At 30.9% G+C, this 18,314-nt stretch overlaps 1 protein-coding gene across 1 annotated transcript; it reads left to right on the top strand.

The window, feature by feature from the left end:
* Positions 1-9,293: 9,293 nt before the first annotated feature.
* WRKY22 (WRKY family transcription factor) lies at positions 9,294-11,265 on the top strand. The gene is made up of 3 exons (XM_028070208.2): positions 9,294-9,802; positions 10,090-10,200; positions 10,442-11,265. The coding sequence occupies exons 1-3, from the start codon at positions 9,384-9,386 to the stop codon at positions 10,935-10,937; spliced, it is 1,026 nt and encodes a 341-aa protein (XP_027926009.1). The 5' UTR covers positions 9,294-9,383; the 3' UTR covers positions 10,938-11,265.
* The last annotated feature ends 7,049 nt before the right edge of the window (positions 11,266-18,314 follow it).

The raw sequence follows: 18,314 nt of genomic DNA, 5'->3' as shown, positions 1-18,314 counted from the left end.
CTATTATGAATAAAAAATATAATTGGTAACTAAATTGATATTTAAAATTAGCTACCATGATTTTGATTACAAAAGAAAATTAGTCACTAAAAATTAATTACCTAAATTTTTGCTACCAAAATGACTTAATTTCTAAATTGGTATTTAATTAATTAACGATCAATTATAAATTTTTATTTATAAGGGTGACTAATTTAGTAACAAATAATTTTTATTTATTTTTTTATTTTCTTGTAATGAATATTCTTTGTTTATCTTATTTGTTTTCTTTCTTGTCATTTGTTCTCAACTATCATTAATTTTCTAGGGTGTAAAATGTTTTTTTTATACAAATGAAAGAAAAACAAACTCGCTTTCACAACTTTATTTTCCTTACTTATTTACGATATGAAAGCAATTTTAATTCAAAGAGATGGTTTAGATACTACTGTTGTAAAAGCTTATCAGTAACAGTTTTTTCTTAATACAATTATTATGCCACTTTTATAAAATATCATCATTAAACTATATACCAATTTGTATTATGAAGTGATGATTAGTGTCATGTGGAAATAAAGATTGTATTCATAGGAATACCCAAAATGAACAAAATGCATGGTGCCGGGCTGAATGCTCATGTAAAGTTTTTACCTGTTCTGAAGTAAAATACTATTAATTTACTCCAAACCAGAATAATCTACCCAAACCAGTAAACCACCATGCAAATATAAATTATCTACTGTGAATTTGGATCCACATATATTTGAACAATTTCACTATACTCAGCATTTTGAATTCAAATTATGATCCATTTGAACCACTCATGTTACTGCATACCAATCTGAAACATATGCAAGGTGTGAAACCAAAATCACTGGCCCTAATCCATATGATTTGGTTCTGTTAATTCTCCATTGATTACACATGGTAAGGGAATAAAACACAAAGCAATCGATTGAGACACATGGCATTAATTGCTCTCACATGTGGTGGGACTTTGCTAGTGTGACACCTTCCTTCTACCATCAAATGCTCTCTTTCTCTTTCGAAAGCAGCTTAGTGGGGTGTTTTATTAACCAGGTTTCTTATCCTTTCACAACATCATGCATCTTTCATCACCTCTTAGGTTATCCTTTTTAGATTAGAGATCCTACACATGTATAAATAAAGAATAATTATTATTATCATATGATCCAAATCTGGAAGTTTAAGATGTATATGTTAAGAAGTGAACTTTAAATTTAAGTCAATCCTATCAAATCCGATTTTAAAGTGAGGTTTGCATTTGTTTATATATTATGAATTGGTCTTATCTTTAGTCGATGTGAGATTCACATCCCCTCTCACTGAAACAAATACATCTCATGTGTGAGATTAGATATTAATGAGCAATCCGATAACGAGTGAAATAATAGACTCTACAATTACAAATTTCACTACAATAGGCCCTAAGAATGATTTTCATATTCGGTTAAAAAGTGAACTTTAAGTATAATTAACTTAATCCTCACAAAACCGACATGTGAGATGAGGTTTGCACTCACAAAATCAGATTGAAATTTAGGAGGGTGTGTTGAAAGTTTTACATCACTAGAAATAAGGTCAATTAATAATATATAAGTAGGTGCAAAACTAAGTTTTATAAAACTGAGTTAAACTTAAAATTCATTTTTTAAATAAAAGTGATCTTATTATTGGATCATCATAGTATATTCTATATTTAAGATGGCACATGTTAAAACTCTTGTCTTTCAAGTTGCTTAAATGTGATCAAATTAAACCTAATTAATTTCAAAAGTGTAAAAGTTAGTTTATGTTCTTGTTTTTAAAGTAAAAAGAATTGGAAATTAAGACAGAGATATGTGTCTAATTTGAAAATTACATATGTTCCACATAAAGTTTGTCCATTTTTTCATCATTTTCATTTGTACATGGGTCACATCTTGTGCCAAACCCATCAAAATCATTAGTCACTGTACAGAAATATTGTGCCATAGTTTCTCCCATCTTCCTTTCCCTCTTAAGGAAGAAAATAGCAGGAGCCTATGCTTGTGCATGAGGGTTCACAATCAAACTCATATTTTCTGTCTCCATCAAAGCATTACTCTGAGTCATTAACCCTAAAAATGTCCTGAAATCATGTTCCATATGAACTTCTGGTTGACAAGGAAAATAAAATCTTTGTTGTTCTAGGGTTTGTGGTTTCAGCATTGTGGAAGTTCTGTACCAACCACATGTCTATGCCCCCACCTTCCTCCAATCTCCACTTGCCCAAACAAATAAGTGCTTATATAGCCATTGGTAGTGGCAGTGCAATCCTTCCCTACTTCTAGAATGTGGTTTTTCTTCCTCATCTTCAACAATTACTATATATATATATAACACATTACTGTGAACTTTTGCTTATTTATTTGCTTCTAACTCAGAAACTTTTTGTTTTAATTTACCCTTTTAAGTTTCATAATCGAATGATGATAAGAGAAAAAGGGTGTTTTCATTCTGTGCACTTATATGTGGTATTGATATGATAACTCGATTTTTTAACATTAGTATATTTAGGTGGTCCAATGAAACTTTCGTTAGCAAGTCAAATGTGGTAGATGTGTCTGTTATGATTACTTTCTGGTGTAAAATGTCGTAGATTCCCATAATGAAGATTCTCTTATATTAAAGAAGGTGAAATAATATTACTGATTACCAAATAATAACATCAAGTATATAGTTTGTTGTAACTTATATAGTATAGTTGATGGCCTCAAAGATAAACATAAACACATTGCTTGAGATGTGGTTGAAATAAGCTGAAGTTCAAAATAATGGGGAAGAAATTTAATCATGTTGCAATTGCTTTTATGATGGAATTTTAATCGGGGGTGGACATGAATTGGATTTTTAATAATCCAATCCACATCCAATCCATTGTAGATCCAAATAATTGGATTAGATTTTTGACTCAAATCCATTTTATTAGCAAAAGTAGTTTGGATTTTTTTTAAATCCAGATCCAAATATTTGGATCAAGATTTAAATCCAATCCAAATATTTGGATCAAGTTCAAAATTCAAAATCCATTTTTTATAAAAGAAATTTAAATGGAATTTTTTAAAACTTGTGTCAATAAGGCCAACATGACTCAGTTCGTACAGGTTGTCAAGCACGACCCGTTTAAGTTGTCAGGCCAACCCATAGAGGTGTCAATTTGGCCCAGCCCACAAGGCTTGGCCCTGGCCCATGTGGGCTAGGGCCAAAAAAGCCCCCATCAAAGAAGTCCACAGGGCCAAAAACCCTACAAAAGCCCTATGCGTCAGGGTCAACCCATGGGCATTCATCTTCAACAGGAAAAATATATTATTTTTTAAAATAGATCCAGAAAAGCACGATGACCTGAATAGGTCAGACGACCTGGACGGGCCTTACGAAATGGACGTGCCCGACGACCCAGACAGGACCGACGACCTGAACGGGCGCGACGACCCAAACGGGCCCATAGACCAGAACGGGCCCGACGACACGCGTCTTACGACCTTGACAGACCCGATGATACGAACAAGCCCGACGACATGAACAGGATGTCGGGCCTGTCCGGGTGATAGGGCCCGTCCGGGACGTCTAATTTGTCCAGGTTGTAGGGCCCGTCCAGGTCATTGGGCTCGTTCGTGTCATCATGCAATCCGGGTCGTAAGGCCTGTGTAGGTCGTCAGGCTCGTCTGGGTCGGCCCGTCTGGGTCGTTCGAGTCATTAGGTCTGTCTGAATCGTCAGGCCCACCCGGGTCGTCTGGCCCGTTCGTGTCGTCGTGCCCATTCGGGTCGTAAGGCCCATGTAGGTCGTAAGGTATGTCCGGGTTGTAACATCCATGGCTACCCCCTCCTCGGGCCCCAGAGGCTGTTAGGTTACTACAGCCCAATGCACCCCAATCCATCACCCTTCTCCGTCCATTCATACTGGGTGGGTTGTTGCCAGTGGGAATCGAACCCCCAACCTGACCTTTAACACCTCTGGCTCATCTACTAGTGAAATCCATATCTATTAAATGAATTTTAAATGGATTGGATTTTTAATAAAATGGATTATAAATGAATTGGATTGGAGCAAAAGTGGATTGGATCAAGAAAATTAGATTTTTTGTTCACCCCTAATTTTAATGACATTGTGAAAAAACTACATAGTGGTACAAAATTAAGTGAAAAGAAAAAATATCATATTTTTTACTGAGTTTCTTTGGTACTGTTATCTTTTGAACACTAAAAATACATTATATTAAAATTTTAAATATATTTTAAAATTTCACAGTGAACATCAATGTGTTTTGAAAACACAATAAAAAACAAAAAAAATCAACAGAAAATTCAAATTCAAACAGTATATACACATCATTTGATTAACCATGAAAGGAAAAACTCATAAAAAAATTTCTCTTTTTTGAGTTGTAGGTTATTTTGGGGTCACAAAAAGTTTGGAAAACTTTGGCAAAAACTAAAAAATAAAAACGAAGTTTCAAAAGGAACCAATAAAGGTGAGAGGTGCAGGAAGAGATGATCATTTTCCCATAGAATACATAATTATTTTTATTAAAATAAATAAATAAATTTTTTTATTTAATACAACATAATCCAAATAGGTTATAATTGTAATAACCGTAAATGACAGTTATATATATATATATATATATATATATATATATATATATATATATATATAATGTTTTTGTGTATATTTGATTATGTTTTTGTGTATATATGTTTCACTTTTTTTATATATTTGATTGAAATATTGTTGTAATTGAATATTATTGATGTAATGGAAATTAAATGATGATATATTAGCATATAAATTCAAATGAACTATATAAGTATGTGATAAGTTTTGCATTAAGGTAATACATGTGTATAACATGGAGTGATGATTTAAATTCATGAGCATGTGATGATCTTGTTTGAGATTTTAAAAATAAATGTTTTAAGATTTGGAAATAAAATGGGTAGTGTATGGTTGAGTGGAGCTAGGATATTAGCCATAAATATAATCTTTTTGTGTGGATGTATGACCGAGTAGTTACTACAAGAACCATAATTTACTATGAGATTTTGATGTGTGATGTGAATGTAGTTATTTTCAATGAGAAAATACTACATTGGGTTGTTGTAGGTTATGTATTGATCAATGATTCATGTATGATATTATTATATAACTCTACTAATATTGGACTCACATATAAAAAGATATTAAGTGGTGAGAGTTGATAGAAGTTTGTGTAACCTAACTTATGATATGAAAAAGAATTATGTCTGATTGGTCATAAAGAATTTATCATGTCATATGAGTGAGAGACTTAATACATGATATATGCGATTATGTGAGAAAAAGATAGTATGACATGTGGATAATCTTTGAGTTGATTCAATATACCAGTCTTCCAAAAATAGAATCAAATATATATGATGCAAACACACAATTAAGAGTTTGAACTAGATGATTTATTACTTAATTAAGCTAAACACTAGCAAACTATAGTAGTGACAAAGGGAGTCATGACTCCCCAATTTTTTTTTTAATATTCATATAATTTTAACTATATTTTTTAAAAATTTACTATTTTTAATATATTTTATATATTTGATATTCTAATTTTTTTATACATCTATATCTAAATATAAAGAACTTTTGTTGTTGTCAACATTTCTTTTTCAATTTTGCCTTTTATATATTTTTTAAATAAAAATAATTATTTTATTAATATTATCTTTTAAGTGATTATTTATTTAATTTAACCCTTTTTTATTTTTTTTTAAATTTAATCAATATAAATGAAAAATAATTATTATAAATTTTAAAAATTATTTATATTTAATTTTATAATTATAATAATAATAATAACAATAATTATAATTTTATTTTTTATTATCATAAAAAAATGTAAATAGAATGTTTTTACTAAGTTTCTCTTATAATTACATGTATATAATGACGAGGAAATTCATCTGAGATGTGATTGAAATATGTTTTTAGGTTTGTATTTTATGAAAACTAACCTGTTTCTTTAATTTCAATGAAAAAAATTATTATTATAAAAATAATTGTAATAGTAAATTATATTTTTAAATTTAAATTATAATTTCAATTTAATATAATTTTCATTATTTAAATTAAATTTATATCATTTTTATCTTCAAAGAAATAATAATAATGATCTAAATTTATTTAATAAAATAATTATTTTAATCTATTATACCTATCATATGATAGATAAATTTTCATATCAAATTACATAATTTTTTCCTCCAAATAACATTACTACTTTTTCTCCATTTCCTCAAATTTATTCATTTGTTATTTCTTAAATCATATCTCCAATTCAAACACAACGTAGAACTTTGATATACAATCCCTCATACTTATTATATTTTATATTTCATATTTTTTATTAGTTAACTAACTTATTAATCACAAAACAATGAACCAAAATAAATAAACTAATTAAAAAAAGATAAGCGTGATATTCTGATCTCACTCAGCAACAAGCGTCAATGGACCCAGCCACCTGGTGGCGACATGCATGATGCATGCATTCATGTCACGACCCATGTCATGACCCATGACATGACCCCACACGCTATTCATACCTCGTGCCACCCACGTTTTCGATTCGTAACGCGCCTCGCCCATCTATTATAGTCTGTGCTCACGTGCTCCACCGCTGCCACGTCATCCAATCGGCACCGTTAATATCATTGACCGTCAAACTGTTTCTGGCCGTTCGATCGCTCACCATAGGATTCTGATGCTGTCGAAACCGTTGAGATTTGCTATCCTGCTTTTTCCGTAAAAGAGGTGGGGCCCGCAGAAGACAAATTGTGTAAACTGCAAAACTGTATCAGCCGCACCTCACCTCACCGTTGATTTGAGTAATACATTTTTATTAAATAATTCGAATCACTCTTTATTAATGAGTTCAACATAAAAAGTTATTTTATTAATATTTTAAAATTGTTATAATGACCATTAGCACTACAGATGGTGGATAGAAGCTAAAGGAACACACTAGCTGCTATGTTACCACAAATGGAACTTCGTATTTAAATTTAATTTTACTACTAATAAATAATGATTTAAAAGAATAAAACAATGAAATATTTATTTTAATTTATACAATAATAAAATTTCAATTAATGGTTATTCTAAAGAAAAAATAAAAACATAATTATTTTAGTTTAAAATAATAGTTATTTAAAAGATGAAATTAACTATCAAATATTTACTTGCATACGCACGTGCGTGTGTGTATATATATAAAATCATGTTCGTCTTAAAATAAAACCATCGTTAGAATATTTATATAAAGTTTTCTTTTTTTAAGATTTTGTTTATAAATTTGTCCAAGTTAATTCTATGTAAAACTGGTTAAACAATTTTGCTTATAATTCTGGATGGTTGTTTTGACTTTGACTTTCTTTTTTTTATTATTATCAAATGTAAGGCAGATTAAAATAAGGTGGATTAACATATATTACTATCTATATAATAATCTCATGATTATCTCATTACCATAAATAATGATAAAAAATGGCTAAAGAAAAGATGAAAAATAAACTAAGAAAAAACAACAAATTATTAGGTAGAAAAATAAATACTATAATAAAAATATAATACAAAAGTCATGTCAATTTTAATTAAAATAATCATAACATGTCCATAACATAACACCCGATTTTCTACCACTTTTTATTTAACTTTGATATACTTTATAAGCACAAATGACAATTAAACAATAAAAATCAAATTAATTAGAGTTTTTTGTGTTTTTCGTATTTTAATTTAGTTCAAACTTAGACAATGTTGTTAAAAAAAATAGCATAATTGATTTTGGTGAACAAATAGGTAAACATTTCAAGAAGTTTAATGTGATCGGTGATAAATTAATTATAATTAAAATTTCATAAAATAGTGAATGCTATGAATTAAAGCATTATTAGTTCATTTAATACTAAATGCATGTTACATTATAAGTAGTTCTGAAGTGGATAAATATTTATTATAAGTGATTGCAATGCCGGTTCATAATTAGGTTTTAAATTTTTTTTAGAAAGCTCAATTCGAATATGGAATGAATTATGTTCATAAAAAGTAAAATGATTAATAAAAACATTTACACCTTAGGACAATTAAATGCAATGAAGTAAAGATAATGTGAATGTGTATTGTTGTTGCTTGGACAAAATACTATAATAAAATAATAAATATGTTTAATAACATTAAATTTATCATTAATCTATACTGCTTTAATATTAAATCTATCAACATATTTTTCAAAAAAGATAAATATTTTCTAGAATAGGCACATCGTTATTTAAGGACAAATGTGGGGAAATATAATTAATGAGAGAGTAAATTTAATGAGATATTAATTAACATGAATAAAAAGGCAAAAAGTTAAATATTTTTATCTCTCCGTTATTTTCTGTACATTCTGTGCAGCACCCTTTGTCGTTTCTCTGCGTCATTTTCATTCGTTTTTGTTTTTTACCTTTTTAGTTATCTGTTTTTAAATAAGCAAAATAAAAATTAAGAAATATTGTTTAAGTATTTACAGAAGTATAAATTTAAAAACCTGAATGTTTAAATTTGAAAATTAAGAAATTTAGAAAGAGACACTCTGAATCTGAAGGTCCATAAATGATCCAACTATTTGTGGCATTATTGTATTACATATCCTGTCGGCAAAACTTACAAAGAAATCCTCATAAAGTGCGTGTGGACTTTCACACCCTCCTCCATCAAATCCAGAGCCTTTGACATTTTCAAAAGTCAACTCCATCAAACACCAAAATAAATAAATAAATAAAATATATTAAAAAGTAAATAGATAAGCATAGAGATGCCAAAATGCCATCCACACACTCTCTCTCCAGAAATAAAGCAACTTTTTCCTGTTTTTCTATTTTCTTATTACTTTTTTGTTCCGATAACAATTTTATTTAACTCTGATACCACTATCGTAATAAACAACAAAACCATATGTTCAATAACCTGGGCCAATGTTTTTTAACCTAAACATAGTTCAAAATCATTATAAAATTATATAATTCTTAACAGTAAAATTTATTGTATGTAAAAAAATCATTAAACTGTAATAATTATAAAATTATGAAACACTGTCATATTTTTAAGAAAGTTAATTATCTACTAATTATCCTAATTTTGATTAACAGGAGTGGAACCAGTGAAGGCATTTTCTGTCTCTCTCTCTCTCTGGACTTTGCGCAAAACACCCTCTTTTCTCTTTCTATAAATACAAGTCCATCCCCACTCATTGCACCTTATCATTTCTCTCTCTGGTGAAAAGTCAGCGCCTTCTTTTGTCTTTTCTCTCTCTCAGCAAAGCGCATACGCTGCAGAGTTTGTCTCCATGGCCGAAGATTGGGATCTACATGCGGTGGTCAGAGGTTGCTCCACCGTCACATCATCCGCCGTGTCGTCTTCTTCCTCCTCCTCCTCTGGTTTTGCCTCTTGTTACTTCCACCCCGAAGGTGTTTCCTCCTCCTCTTCTTCTTCTACCTTTTCTATCTTCAGAGGCGAACAAGGAAGCCAGGTTCTGTCGCTTTCTGCGTACCCCTTTGAGGCAAGGAGCCCCATTGAGGAGCTGCATGAGCTTTGCAGGCCTTTCTTCTGCAAATCTCAGCCTCTCTCGTTGCAAGCCTCTTCTCCCTTGTCCTCGCTCTCTTCCTATTCTTCTGCGCCTCCCAAAACGGTTTCATCTCAAGAGAAACAACACCAACAGCGAAACAAGCAGCCGCTCTCTGTCACCACCCCACGATCTAAAAGAAGGTACAAAAGTTCGTGCTTGCTTTGTTTTGATACCCCAAACAGGAAAAAAACGATCTTGGACTGTGCCTTGTTGTAAAAATCATGTCTTTGCTTCAAAATTCTGCGTGTGTTAAGGTTTTAGATTGCGCCTGTGGTTGTAGACTTGTAGTTTTCTTACCATGTTGATAATTATAGACAAACGTGACTGATGAGACCGCAATTGTGTTTGCAGACAGTGTTTTGAAATCTTGGTATGTTAGTGTGATTGTTTGTGAGATTTGCTTATGAGTGTTTTTGGTCTTTTACAGGAAGAACCAGCTTAAGAAAGTGTGTCAAGTGCCTTTTGAAAATCTCTCCTCGGACATATGGGCATGGAGGAAATATGGCCAGAAACCCATAAAGGGGTCTCCTTATCCAAGGTTTATATTTTTTTCACTTGCAATTTTCCAAAAATGTGTTGAAAGTTCATGATTTGGTGACCCTTGATTTAAAGATTTATAACCCATTTGTGCATGGGTGATAAAGGTTTTTGAGATCTCAATAGTGGTTTTTTTGAATTAATTATCACACGAAAACCCTGCTTTATGCTTTAAGTAATCAAATCCTAATTTCTAAAGCTGTGTACTTTAGGATCTAATTGAGGTTGCTTTGTTCTTGTAGGGGTTACTACAGATGTAGCAGCTCAAAGGGGTGTTTGGCAAGGAAACAGGTTGAGAGGAACAGATCAGACCCAACAATGTTCATAGTGACATACACTGCTGAGCACAACCACCCTGCTCCTACACACAGAAACTCTCTTGCTGGTTCCACACGCCAGAAGCCATTGGTACCTCAAACTGTCACAACCGAACAAGACTCTGAGAAGAGCAAGAGCCTCACAAAACCCTCTTCCCCTGCAACCTCAGGGGCAGAGGAAGAAACTCCAGCACAAGTGGAAAAGTCTGAGAGCAGAGAAGAGAAAGAGGACGTGATGGATGATGAGGAAGAAGATGAGTTTGTTTTGTCTGACATGGTGCTGACAGATGATTTCTTTGAGAGCTTGGATGAGCTGAGTCAACTCACTGCCCCTTCTGTTGTCACAGGAGACTGCTTCAGTGACCCCTTTTCTGCTACTGCAATCCCTTCTTGGGTGGCCAGTGCTGGTGGATGCATATGATTCTTTTGGTGACACAATTGTTTCATGCTTTTCATTGATGACAATAGGGACCTTTTTTTCATCTTTGTTTTTTGTTCTTAGAGGAAATGGATATGGAACATTTTGGAGGAATCTTTACTAACAATGGTTTGTGAAGGGGAGGAAATTTTTTTTCCCAAGTAGAGTAGCAAGTAGTAAGATAGATAGATGAAGCATTTGTAATCTTAGCATGATCAGGGATTCATAGTTTTATGCATTAGGTATGTTAATGTAAAAACAATGTTGAAGTTGTGATTGAGTTGAATGTATTTGAATTTTGATATAAATTGGAAAAGCACTTTTGGGTTGACTTGTAGTGTTATTTTGTTGAAGGTAATGATTATAATTGTGTGAGTGTGACATGGGGGTTCATGGTTGTTGCTTGTTGGGTATATATTCTAGTAGTACTGTGGAAGAGCACCAATTGTAGTGAAGCTTTTTTGGGGACAGGAGGGGTTAAGGTAAGTGAGGAATTAGATTCCATGAAGCATATGCGTTTTTGATTTATATGGTATCTGCGTCGTCTCTGTTTTATTGACATAGAAGCAAAGTATTTCACGTCAGCTCCAAATGAGAGACACGTTTGCTTGAAGTTAACATGTTAGGCTCACCATTTCTATGGTATCTGCCTTTTGTTTGGCTCCCAATACCATTGCATCTCATCCCTAGTGGAACCTCTCCATTTACCAAACTTGCCTCAGCTTTAGAAAGAAAAAAAATATGATAATTTGGTTTTATCATCTTCTCAAGATCTGTGGTTTCACACTACCACTCACCAGAAGACGTGTCACTTCATACACTTAACATCTAAAGAATATAGTTATTATATATATACATTTAACTGTGTGTACAAAATTCTATTGGGAAATCATGTCCTCAATAACATCTATTTGCATTAACAATTGTATATTCATATATATATATATATATATATATATATATATATATATATATATATATATATATATATTAAAGTTTAAATTAAGTGAACTAGTATTAAGTGATATCTTTTTCTTAGCGAGGTCTGCATCGGATAAATGGTATTGAATAATATTTTTTATATTTTATTATACTAAGTTAAATATATGTTTTTAGTTCCTCAAATCTAACCTATTTCGTTTTTTTTAAAAAAATTTGATTTTCAAACTCTAAAAATGAATAGATATAGTTATGTTAACTCAATTATGTTAAATATTTTTTATGTGTCAAACACATTTCTTAGTTGACATTGAAACGAGAATATGTCAAATGATGTAATTAACTTAAATGTTAGTATGAAACAAATTTAACAAAAAAAAAACATACTTAAGATAAAAAAACTATTTTCATTCTTTTTTTAAGTTTGAAAATTAAAATGTATCAAAATTCGGATAAACACTAATTTCAATTTCATGTTAAAGTTTAGAATTAAAAACATATTTAACACTAATATATTTTATGTTTATTTTTCTTAAATTTAAAAGTGTTTTAAGAGAATTAATACATGAGAAATCAATGAAAAATGAATTTGAAATTTATTAAGAAGTGTCTAACACGTTATTTAAAGGTAAAGATCGTGTTTTACACCATGACATCTAAAATAATAGAAAGTTTTACTAATTCATACATTCATATTAAGATTGTTGGTAAAGATAAACCCGCATTATTTATATTTTAGAGGATTTTGGATTTTCCGTTGTTTGCCCTAAAAAAGGATTCATTTCATACAATTAGAAGAAAAGGGAAAATACGAGTCGAATTTGGTGATGTATATATATATATGCAATTAAAGGTAGAATTTTTGTAAGAGCCGTGCGAAAGTGAAAATGTGAACAAGTTGATTATTGGAGCATTTTACAAATTGTAAACCAAGTATTTGGACAGTGGTACACCCAAAACTATCTCATGAACAACGATACTTATCCTTCTATTAATGTAGATGGAAAAAAAAATTAGATAGCATAAATTCGTTTCTTTCATGAAACACAAAAACTTGGTTCTCTCTCTCTTTTAGAAGTCAATATGGAAGTTCTACTCAATCCAACACCCCATTTGAGAGGCTTGGTGGGAATTTCTTTCAAACTTTTTAAAACACTGAAATTCAACTATGTCGGTAATGGGGCAAAGAATTTACCAAAAACATCATCATAATCATGCCTTTTACTTGCCGGAAATTTATGATTTTTGTAGGACACCTAAACAATATAACTGATAAACTAAGATATGGTTCTTTAAAAGCCAAACTTGATGGAAGAACCTTCAGTTCAAATAACCAAACTTTACATGTTCCAATAAAAAAAGAAGAAGAAAGAGATACGCCATTTTTCGTAGAAAAGAAACTAAATCCAAGTAGCATATAAATTACCATCGACTCAAAACTTTAAGATAATGAGTTTGTGAATCTTTATTATTATATAGTATTCGACTTTTTCAATTTTATTGTGTGAGACTTAAAATCTTTATATGTTGCTCGACTTTCTTATTTTACTTAATATTTGTTAGAAGTCTCATATTGACCAAAGATAAGGCCAATTCATAATATATAAATGAGTGCAATTCTCATCTTACAAGCCGGTTTTGTGGGTTGAATTAGGCTTAAAGTCCACTTCTAATAATATTAGACCTAAATCCAGACTTAGATTAGATTGCTAACATTATGGTTCATGAAGGATCTTGTGTTATAATGGGCAAATCCAACTTTACCAAACAGAACTGTTTCACCAATTCACCATCCACAAGCATCGGTGGTGAAGAATGAAGGCCTCAAAAGTTGACCTTTACTGAAGCGCATTTAGGATCACATCAAGATAAGCTTTTATATGAACACAACACATAACAAAATTATACACTCAACCTAAATGGAATTGACCTTGTCTGAAACATGCATTATGTCTGAGTTGGATACATGTGTCCAGGTTCAATATGTCATATAATATTACTGTATTCTATTTGTTATGTTCATTGCATAATTATGAAGTCTCTGGTGTAATTAAGACACATGTTTTCAGGTTTGGATTCACGTTTTCTCTCTCTTTCTCTCAAGGGATCCATCAAATCGCTTCACTAATGACAATTCAAAATGACTTAAGAGTATGAGTGAGTGTGTGAATCGGTTGATGCAGGGTTGTTCCATTTCAAGTTTTATGACATCTCAACTAATCAAATACAACATTTAAGACATGTATTTATTTTGTCTCTCATTTTGGGTCTACTTTTGTCTCCTAACACTTTCTGTCATGTTTCAATTCTAGTAAGTACAAAGTAGTAACAAAAATATTACCCTCACAAGTAGAAACATTTATAGCATCGAAGGATGCTTGTACGATGACTACCTGTTAGAAACATTTCAAAATCATGGTTTTAACTAGGGATGTCAAAAAAATCCGTACCCGCGGGTATCCGCGGATAAAATCCGCAACGGGTAGGAAATGGATATTAAAAATGGATACCCGCTACCTGCGGGTATGGGTGTTTTTGATACCCGCATGTTAACGGGGCGGGTACGGATATCATAGTATCCGTACCCGTGGATACCCGTATCCGCTAAACTTTACCTTATATATATATATATATATATATATATATATATATATATATATATATATATATATATATATATATATATATATATTAGTAAACAACATTATGAGTCTTCATCCAATAATGGTGGTCAGATTCTTACCCCACAAATGAGTAAATTACTTCCATATACTCTAAGACTGGTTATGGACCAACATGGAAGGTAATAAAATTAACACTTTTACTTAGATATTTTAATTAAGTGATTGTTAGAAATTTTTACTGAACTTCTTATGTTTTAAGGCTTTTCTAGATTAAAATTGGACAACATGAAACTTTATACAATGTTGCAAGAGGTGGACATGGATGAAGTTAGTAATTTCTTTAATATTTTATTCAAAAATAAACTACAATATAAATTGGTAGTGATTTTTTATTTGTTTGTTTTTCAAGAATCAATCGGAAAAAGGAGACTTGTTGATATAATCACTAATTATGGTTAAATATTTATTTTTTTAAATATTTTTGTAAATACCCGCGGATACTCGTGGATACTCGCGGATATGAAAAAAATAGACGAGTACCCGCATAACGGATACCCGACGAATATGGATACGGATACGGGGCAAATATTTTTCCAGCGGATAGGGTACAGGAAAACTACTACCCGTACCCTACTCGCTCCGTTGACATCCCTAGTTTTAACTGTTATTTTAAACTTCAGATGCCACTACTATGGTCTAATAACTAAATTTCATCCCTTCTACCTAAAATCTAGAATACGACAATTTATAGTTTTAATTTGTCATTATACTCAAGAATACGTTAAGGCAAGGAAACTCCTTTGTTGAGTTAAAAAGATATTTTCATAAATTTTGTTTACTTTTAAATGAATAAAATTGTTTGAAAAAAATAAATGTTTTCATGATAAATTTAAATTATATATATATATATATATATATATTTAAAAAAAGGTATCTAACGAAATCGTTTTTCTAAAATGATGTTTTTCGGAAAGGATAAAAGACGTATAAATTTATATTTCAATTAAACATAAAAAAGTGTTTGAATTTTGGGAAACATATATTTAAAGATTTGAAATATATATATTTATGACAAATTGTTAGAAGTGAGTTTTTAAGTTTAACTCAATCTCACAAAATTATCTTGTAAGATAAGGATTACACCCACTTATATATTGTGAACAGAGTTAAATTTAATTATTTAAATATGTTAATTTTTTTATCAAACTTTTTCTGAAGATAATTACTATAAAAATAATATTGTCTTGGTGACCTATTGAGACAAATACAATACGAGTGAAAATATTAAATGTTAAAATTCTTTTTATCGAAAGTCTTTTTTTTATAGAAGTTTCAAACAAACGCATCTTATTGTAGTAATAAAAATTATAATATACGAAAGTTATCTTTGAGATACTCATAATTAAAAATGTTTTTTTATCAAAAGAACGTATATCATAGATACTTACTACTAAGAAAGAAATGATCGGAAATAAAAGTTTAAATATCATATTAACTAGACATGAAAAAATTCAACATCTAATAAAAATAAGAACTTAAATTTATTATCTTATAATATTTTAAATTAAATATAGTAGCTTATGTGAATTTGAAAAGACCCATCAATTTTTTATGATGGATGATAATGATATATTTAAAGTAATTACAATATATTGAATAAAATAATAATTAGTCATCAAAGAATAAATAATACATGAAAAAATCAGGTGTGGTCATTTATGTGATCGCAAAGACACAATAGTTTTTAAAACACTTTTGATAATCGTATAAAAATTATTATACCTATAAAATTCGATAGTTAAAGGACTAATATAATTTATTTTTTAAGAAATAATCTTTAGTTTGAATCTTGAAAATTGTCTTTGATATAATTTATTCCGGTCGAACCTTAAAATAATGTCTCTCTAGAAAATAACCAGTCTATTTGGGTAATACTTATTATAATTTATGGGTCAAATTCTCCGTTGATTGTAAATTAATTAATACTTAGATAGAATAATTTGTTTCCTTTAGTTTGAAATCTTTTTACTTAAATTCTATTTTTTTTTTAATTTTGTGAATTTCCACTTGTTCAATCAAGAGTTGTTCACTTCTAAGATATTCAACCATTTAATGATGAAAATAATTTAAGGGACATTTTTGTTACGTGATAAGCTTTTTATTTTCCTGGGAAATAAATTAACATCCTAAGTTTTGGACCATGTACGATTCAATCTCCAAACTTTAAAGAGATGTATTCAAACCTATATGTGCAAAATAATTTCTTGATTAATTTTCCGTTAAGAATTTATAGTGTAAATGTCTATTTCTTTATAAATAAAAAACCACTTTTTCCGTCTCTAAAATAAATTTCCAAAGAAACTTTTTGCTTTGAATTTGTTGTAACCTACCAAAACAAAAATTTATCTTTCAAATCTACTACACAGTAAAAAAACGCTTTTCAGTTAATCTATATTTAAACGCAAATGTAGAAACTCAACTATCCTATTCACCACCGAACTTTATAAATAGTTGTAAATATTAAAAAAAATATTTATTCTATTCTATATAAATACAATATATATTTCTAAAGTGCATCTTTTGTTTCTACTAATTTATAACAATATATAAAGAAGATTTTCTGCAACATTCCACTTTTAGCAGCTTAAAACTAATAAAAGTAAGAAGGAAGTTTCATCATGGTTCCAAAATAGATAATCTAGTGTACACAATATATTAATACAGTCTTACAAAAATATGACTATAAACATATATCACTTATACACTGAAACTAAACTAATAAACTTTATACTTAAACTGACCACTGTTAAACCTCACATTGGAAACCTCATCCTCAACACTTAAACGATGACTCTTCATCCTCCAAAAGCGTCTTTGCCACTGCAACCACAACTGCTCCCACCGAATAGGTGATCATCGCAAAAGGAAATATACAACACGAGACAAACACACATAAGCAAGGGTAAGCTAATCTGATTAAAGGCATCATACAGTTCAATTATAAACAGAAATCATGCAATCTTTCTCATTTTCACCAGAATCACACAGGCCATCACAAAGACAATGCAAATATATTACTCTAGACTCGATATCCGGATTATGTAAGCGACATTGGATCTCTGGGCGGCTTGCACCTGTGAAGGTTCCCAAACTCTGCAGAATTTGGACACAAGGGGTTATCACCCAACCACTCACAGGTTAAGTCCCCTTCGCGTCTAAAACTTGATCAAGTCCAAAGACTAGGATCTCCTGCTATTCCTCACCACATAATCCATTACACTCTACATGAGCCTTAATGGTTATTGGAGCGTCAGAATACCAACCCATACGGAGTCCTCACATCCTTACACACACTAACATACTCTTTTGAATTTCCCTTGAAATTCTAATTCAACCACTATATTCCAACTTCATGCAATTTCACCACACATATTACCAGTCATAACAATTCAAGCATATCATAACTAAGTTCACATTTTAACATTTAAACATAGCTTCATCCATTAAAAACAGAGAATTAACACTCAGCTGCAGAGGTTCTCGCCAAGCGAAAGGGCTCGCCCAAGCGAAAGGGCTCACTTGCTTAGGCGAGTCATTCTCGCCTGAGCGAGGCTCGAAACAGAGAAAAACCCAAACTCTGGACGAATTCTCGCTCAAGCTAAGTTGTCTCGCTTAGACGAGAGTGACTCTCACTCAAGCGAGATTGGCTCGCCTAGGCGAGATCTCGCGCAGAGACAGGGGATGAGTTTTTGGTGTTTTCGCTCAAGCGAGAGCTACTCGCTTAGGCGAAAATACCAGATTCCCAATCTATTCTCAC

The sequence above is a fragment of the Vigna unguiculata genome, chromosome 5 (genome assembly GCF_037176805.1).
Source record: "Vigna unguiculata cultivar grain cowpea cultivar isolate G323 ecotype 2 chromosome 5, ASM3717680v1, whole genome shotgun sequence".
NCBI classification, from domain to species: domain Eukaryota; kingdom Viridiplantae; phylum Streptophyta; class Magnoliopsida; order Fabales; family Fabaceae; genus Vigna; species Vigna unguiculata.
The sequence above is the reverse complement of the archived record's forward strand: the minus strand, read 5'-3'. Positions and strand labels throughout refer to the sequence as shown.

Excerpts from the sequence above, each read along its gene's own strand:
- WRKY22 (XM_028070208.2), top strand. The coding sequence starts at position 9,384 with ATGGCCGAAGATTGGGATCTACATGCGGTGGTCAGAGGTTGCTCCACC. Across the intron at positions 9,803-10,089 it reads ACCCCACGATCTAAAAGAAG|GAAGAACCAGCTTAAGAAAG; the intron begins GTACAAAAGTTC and ends GGTCTTTTACAG. Across the intron at positions 10,201-10,441 it reads AAGGGGTCTCCTTATCCAAG|GGGTTACTACAGATGTAGCA; the intron begins GTTTATATTTTT and ends TTGTTCTTGTAG.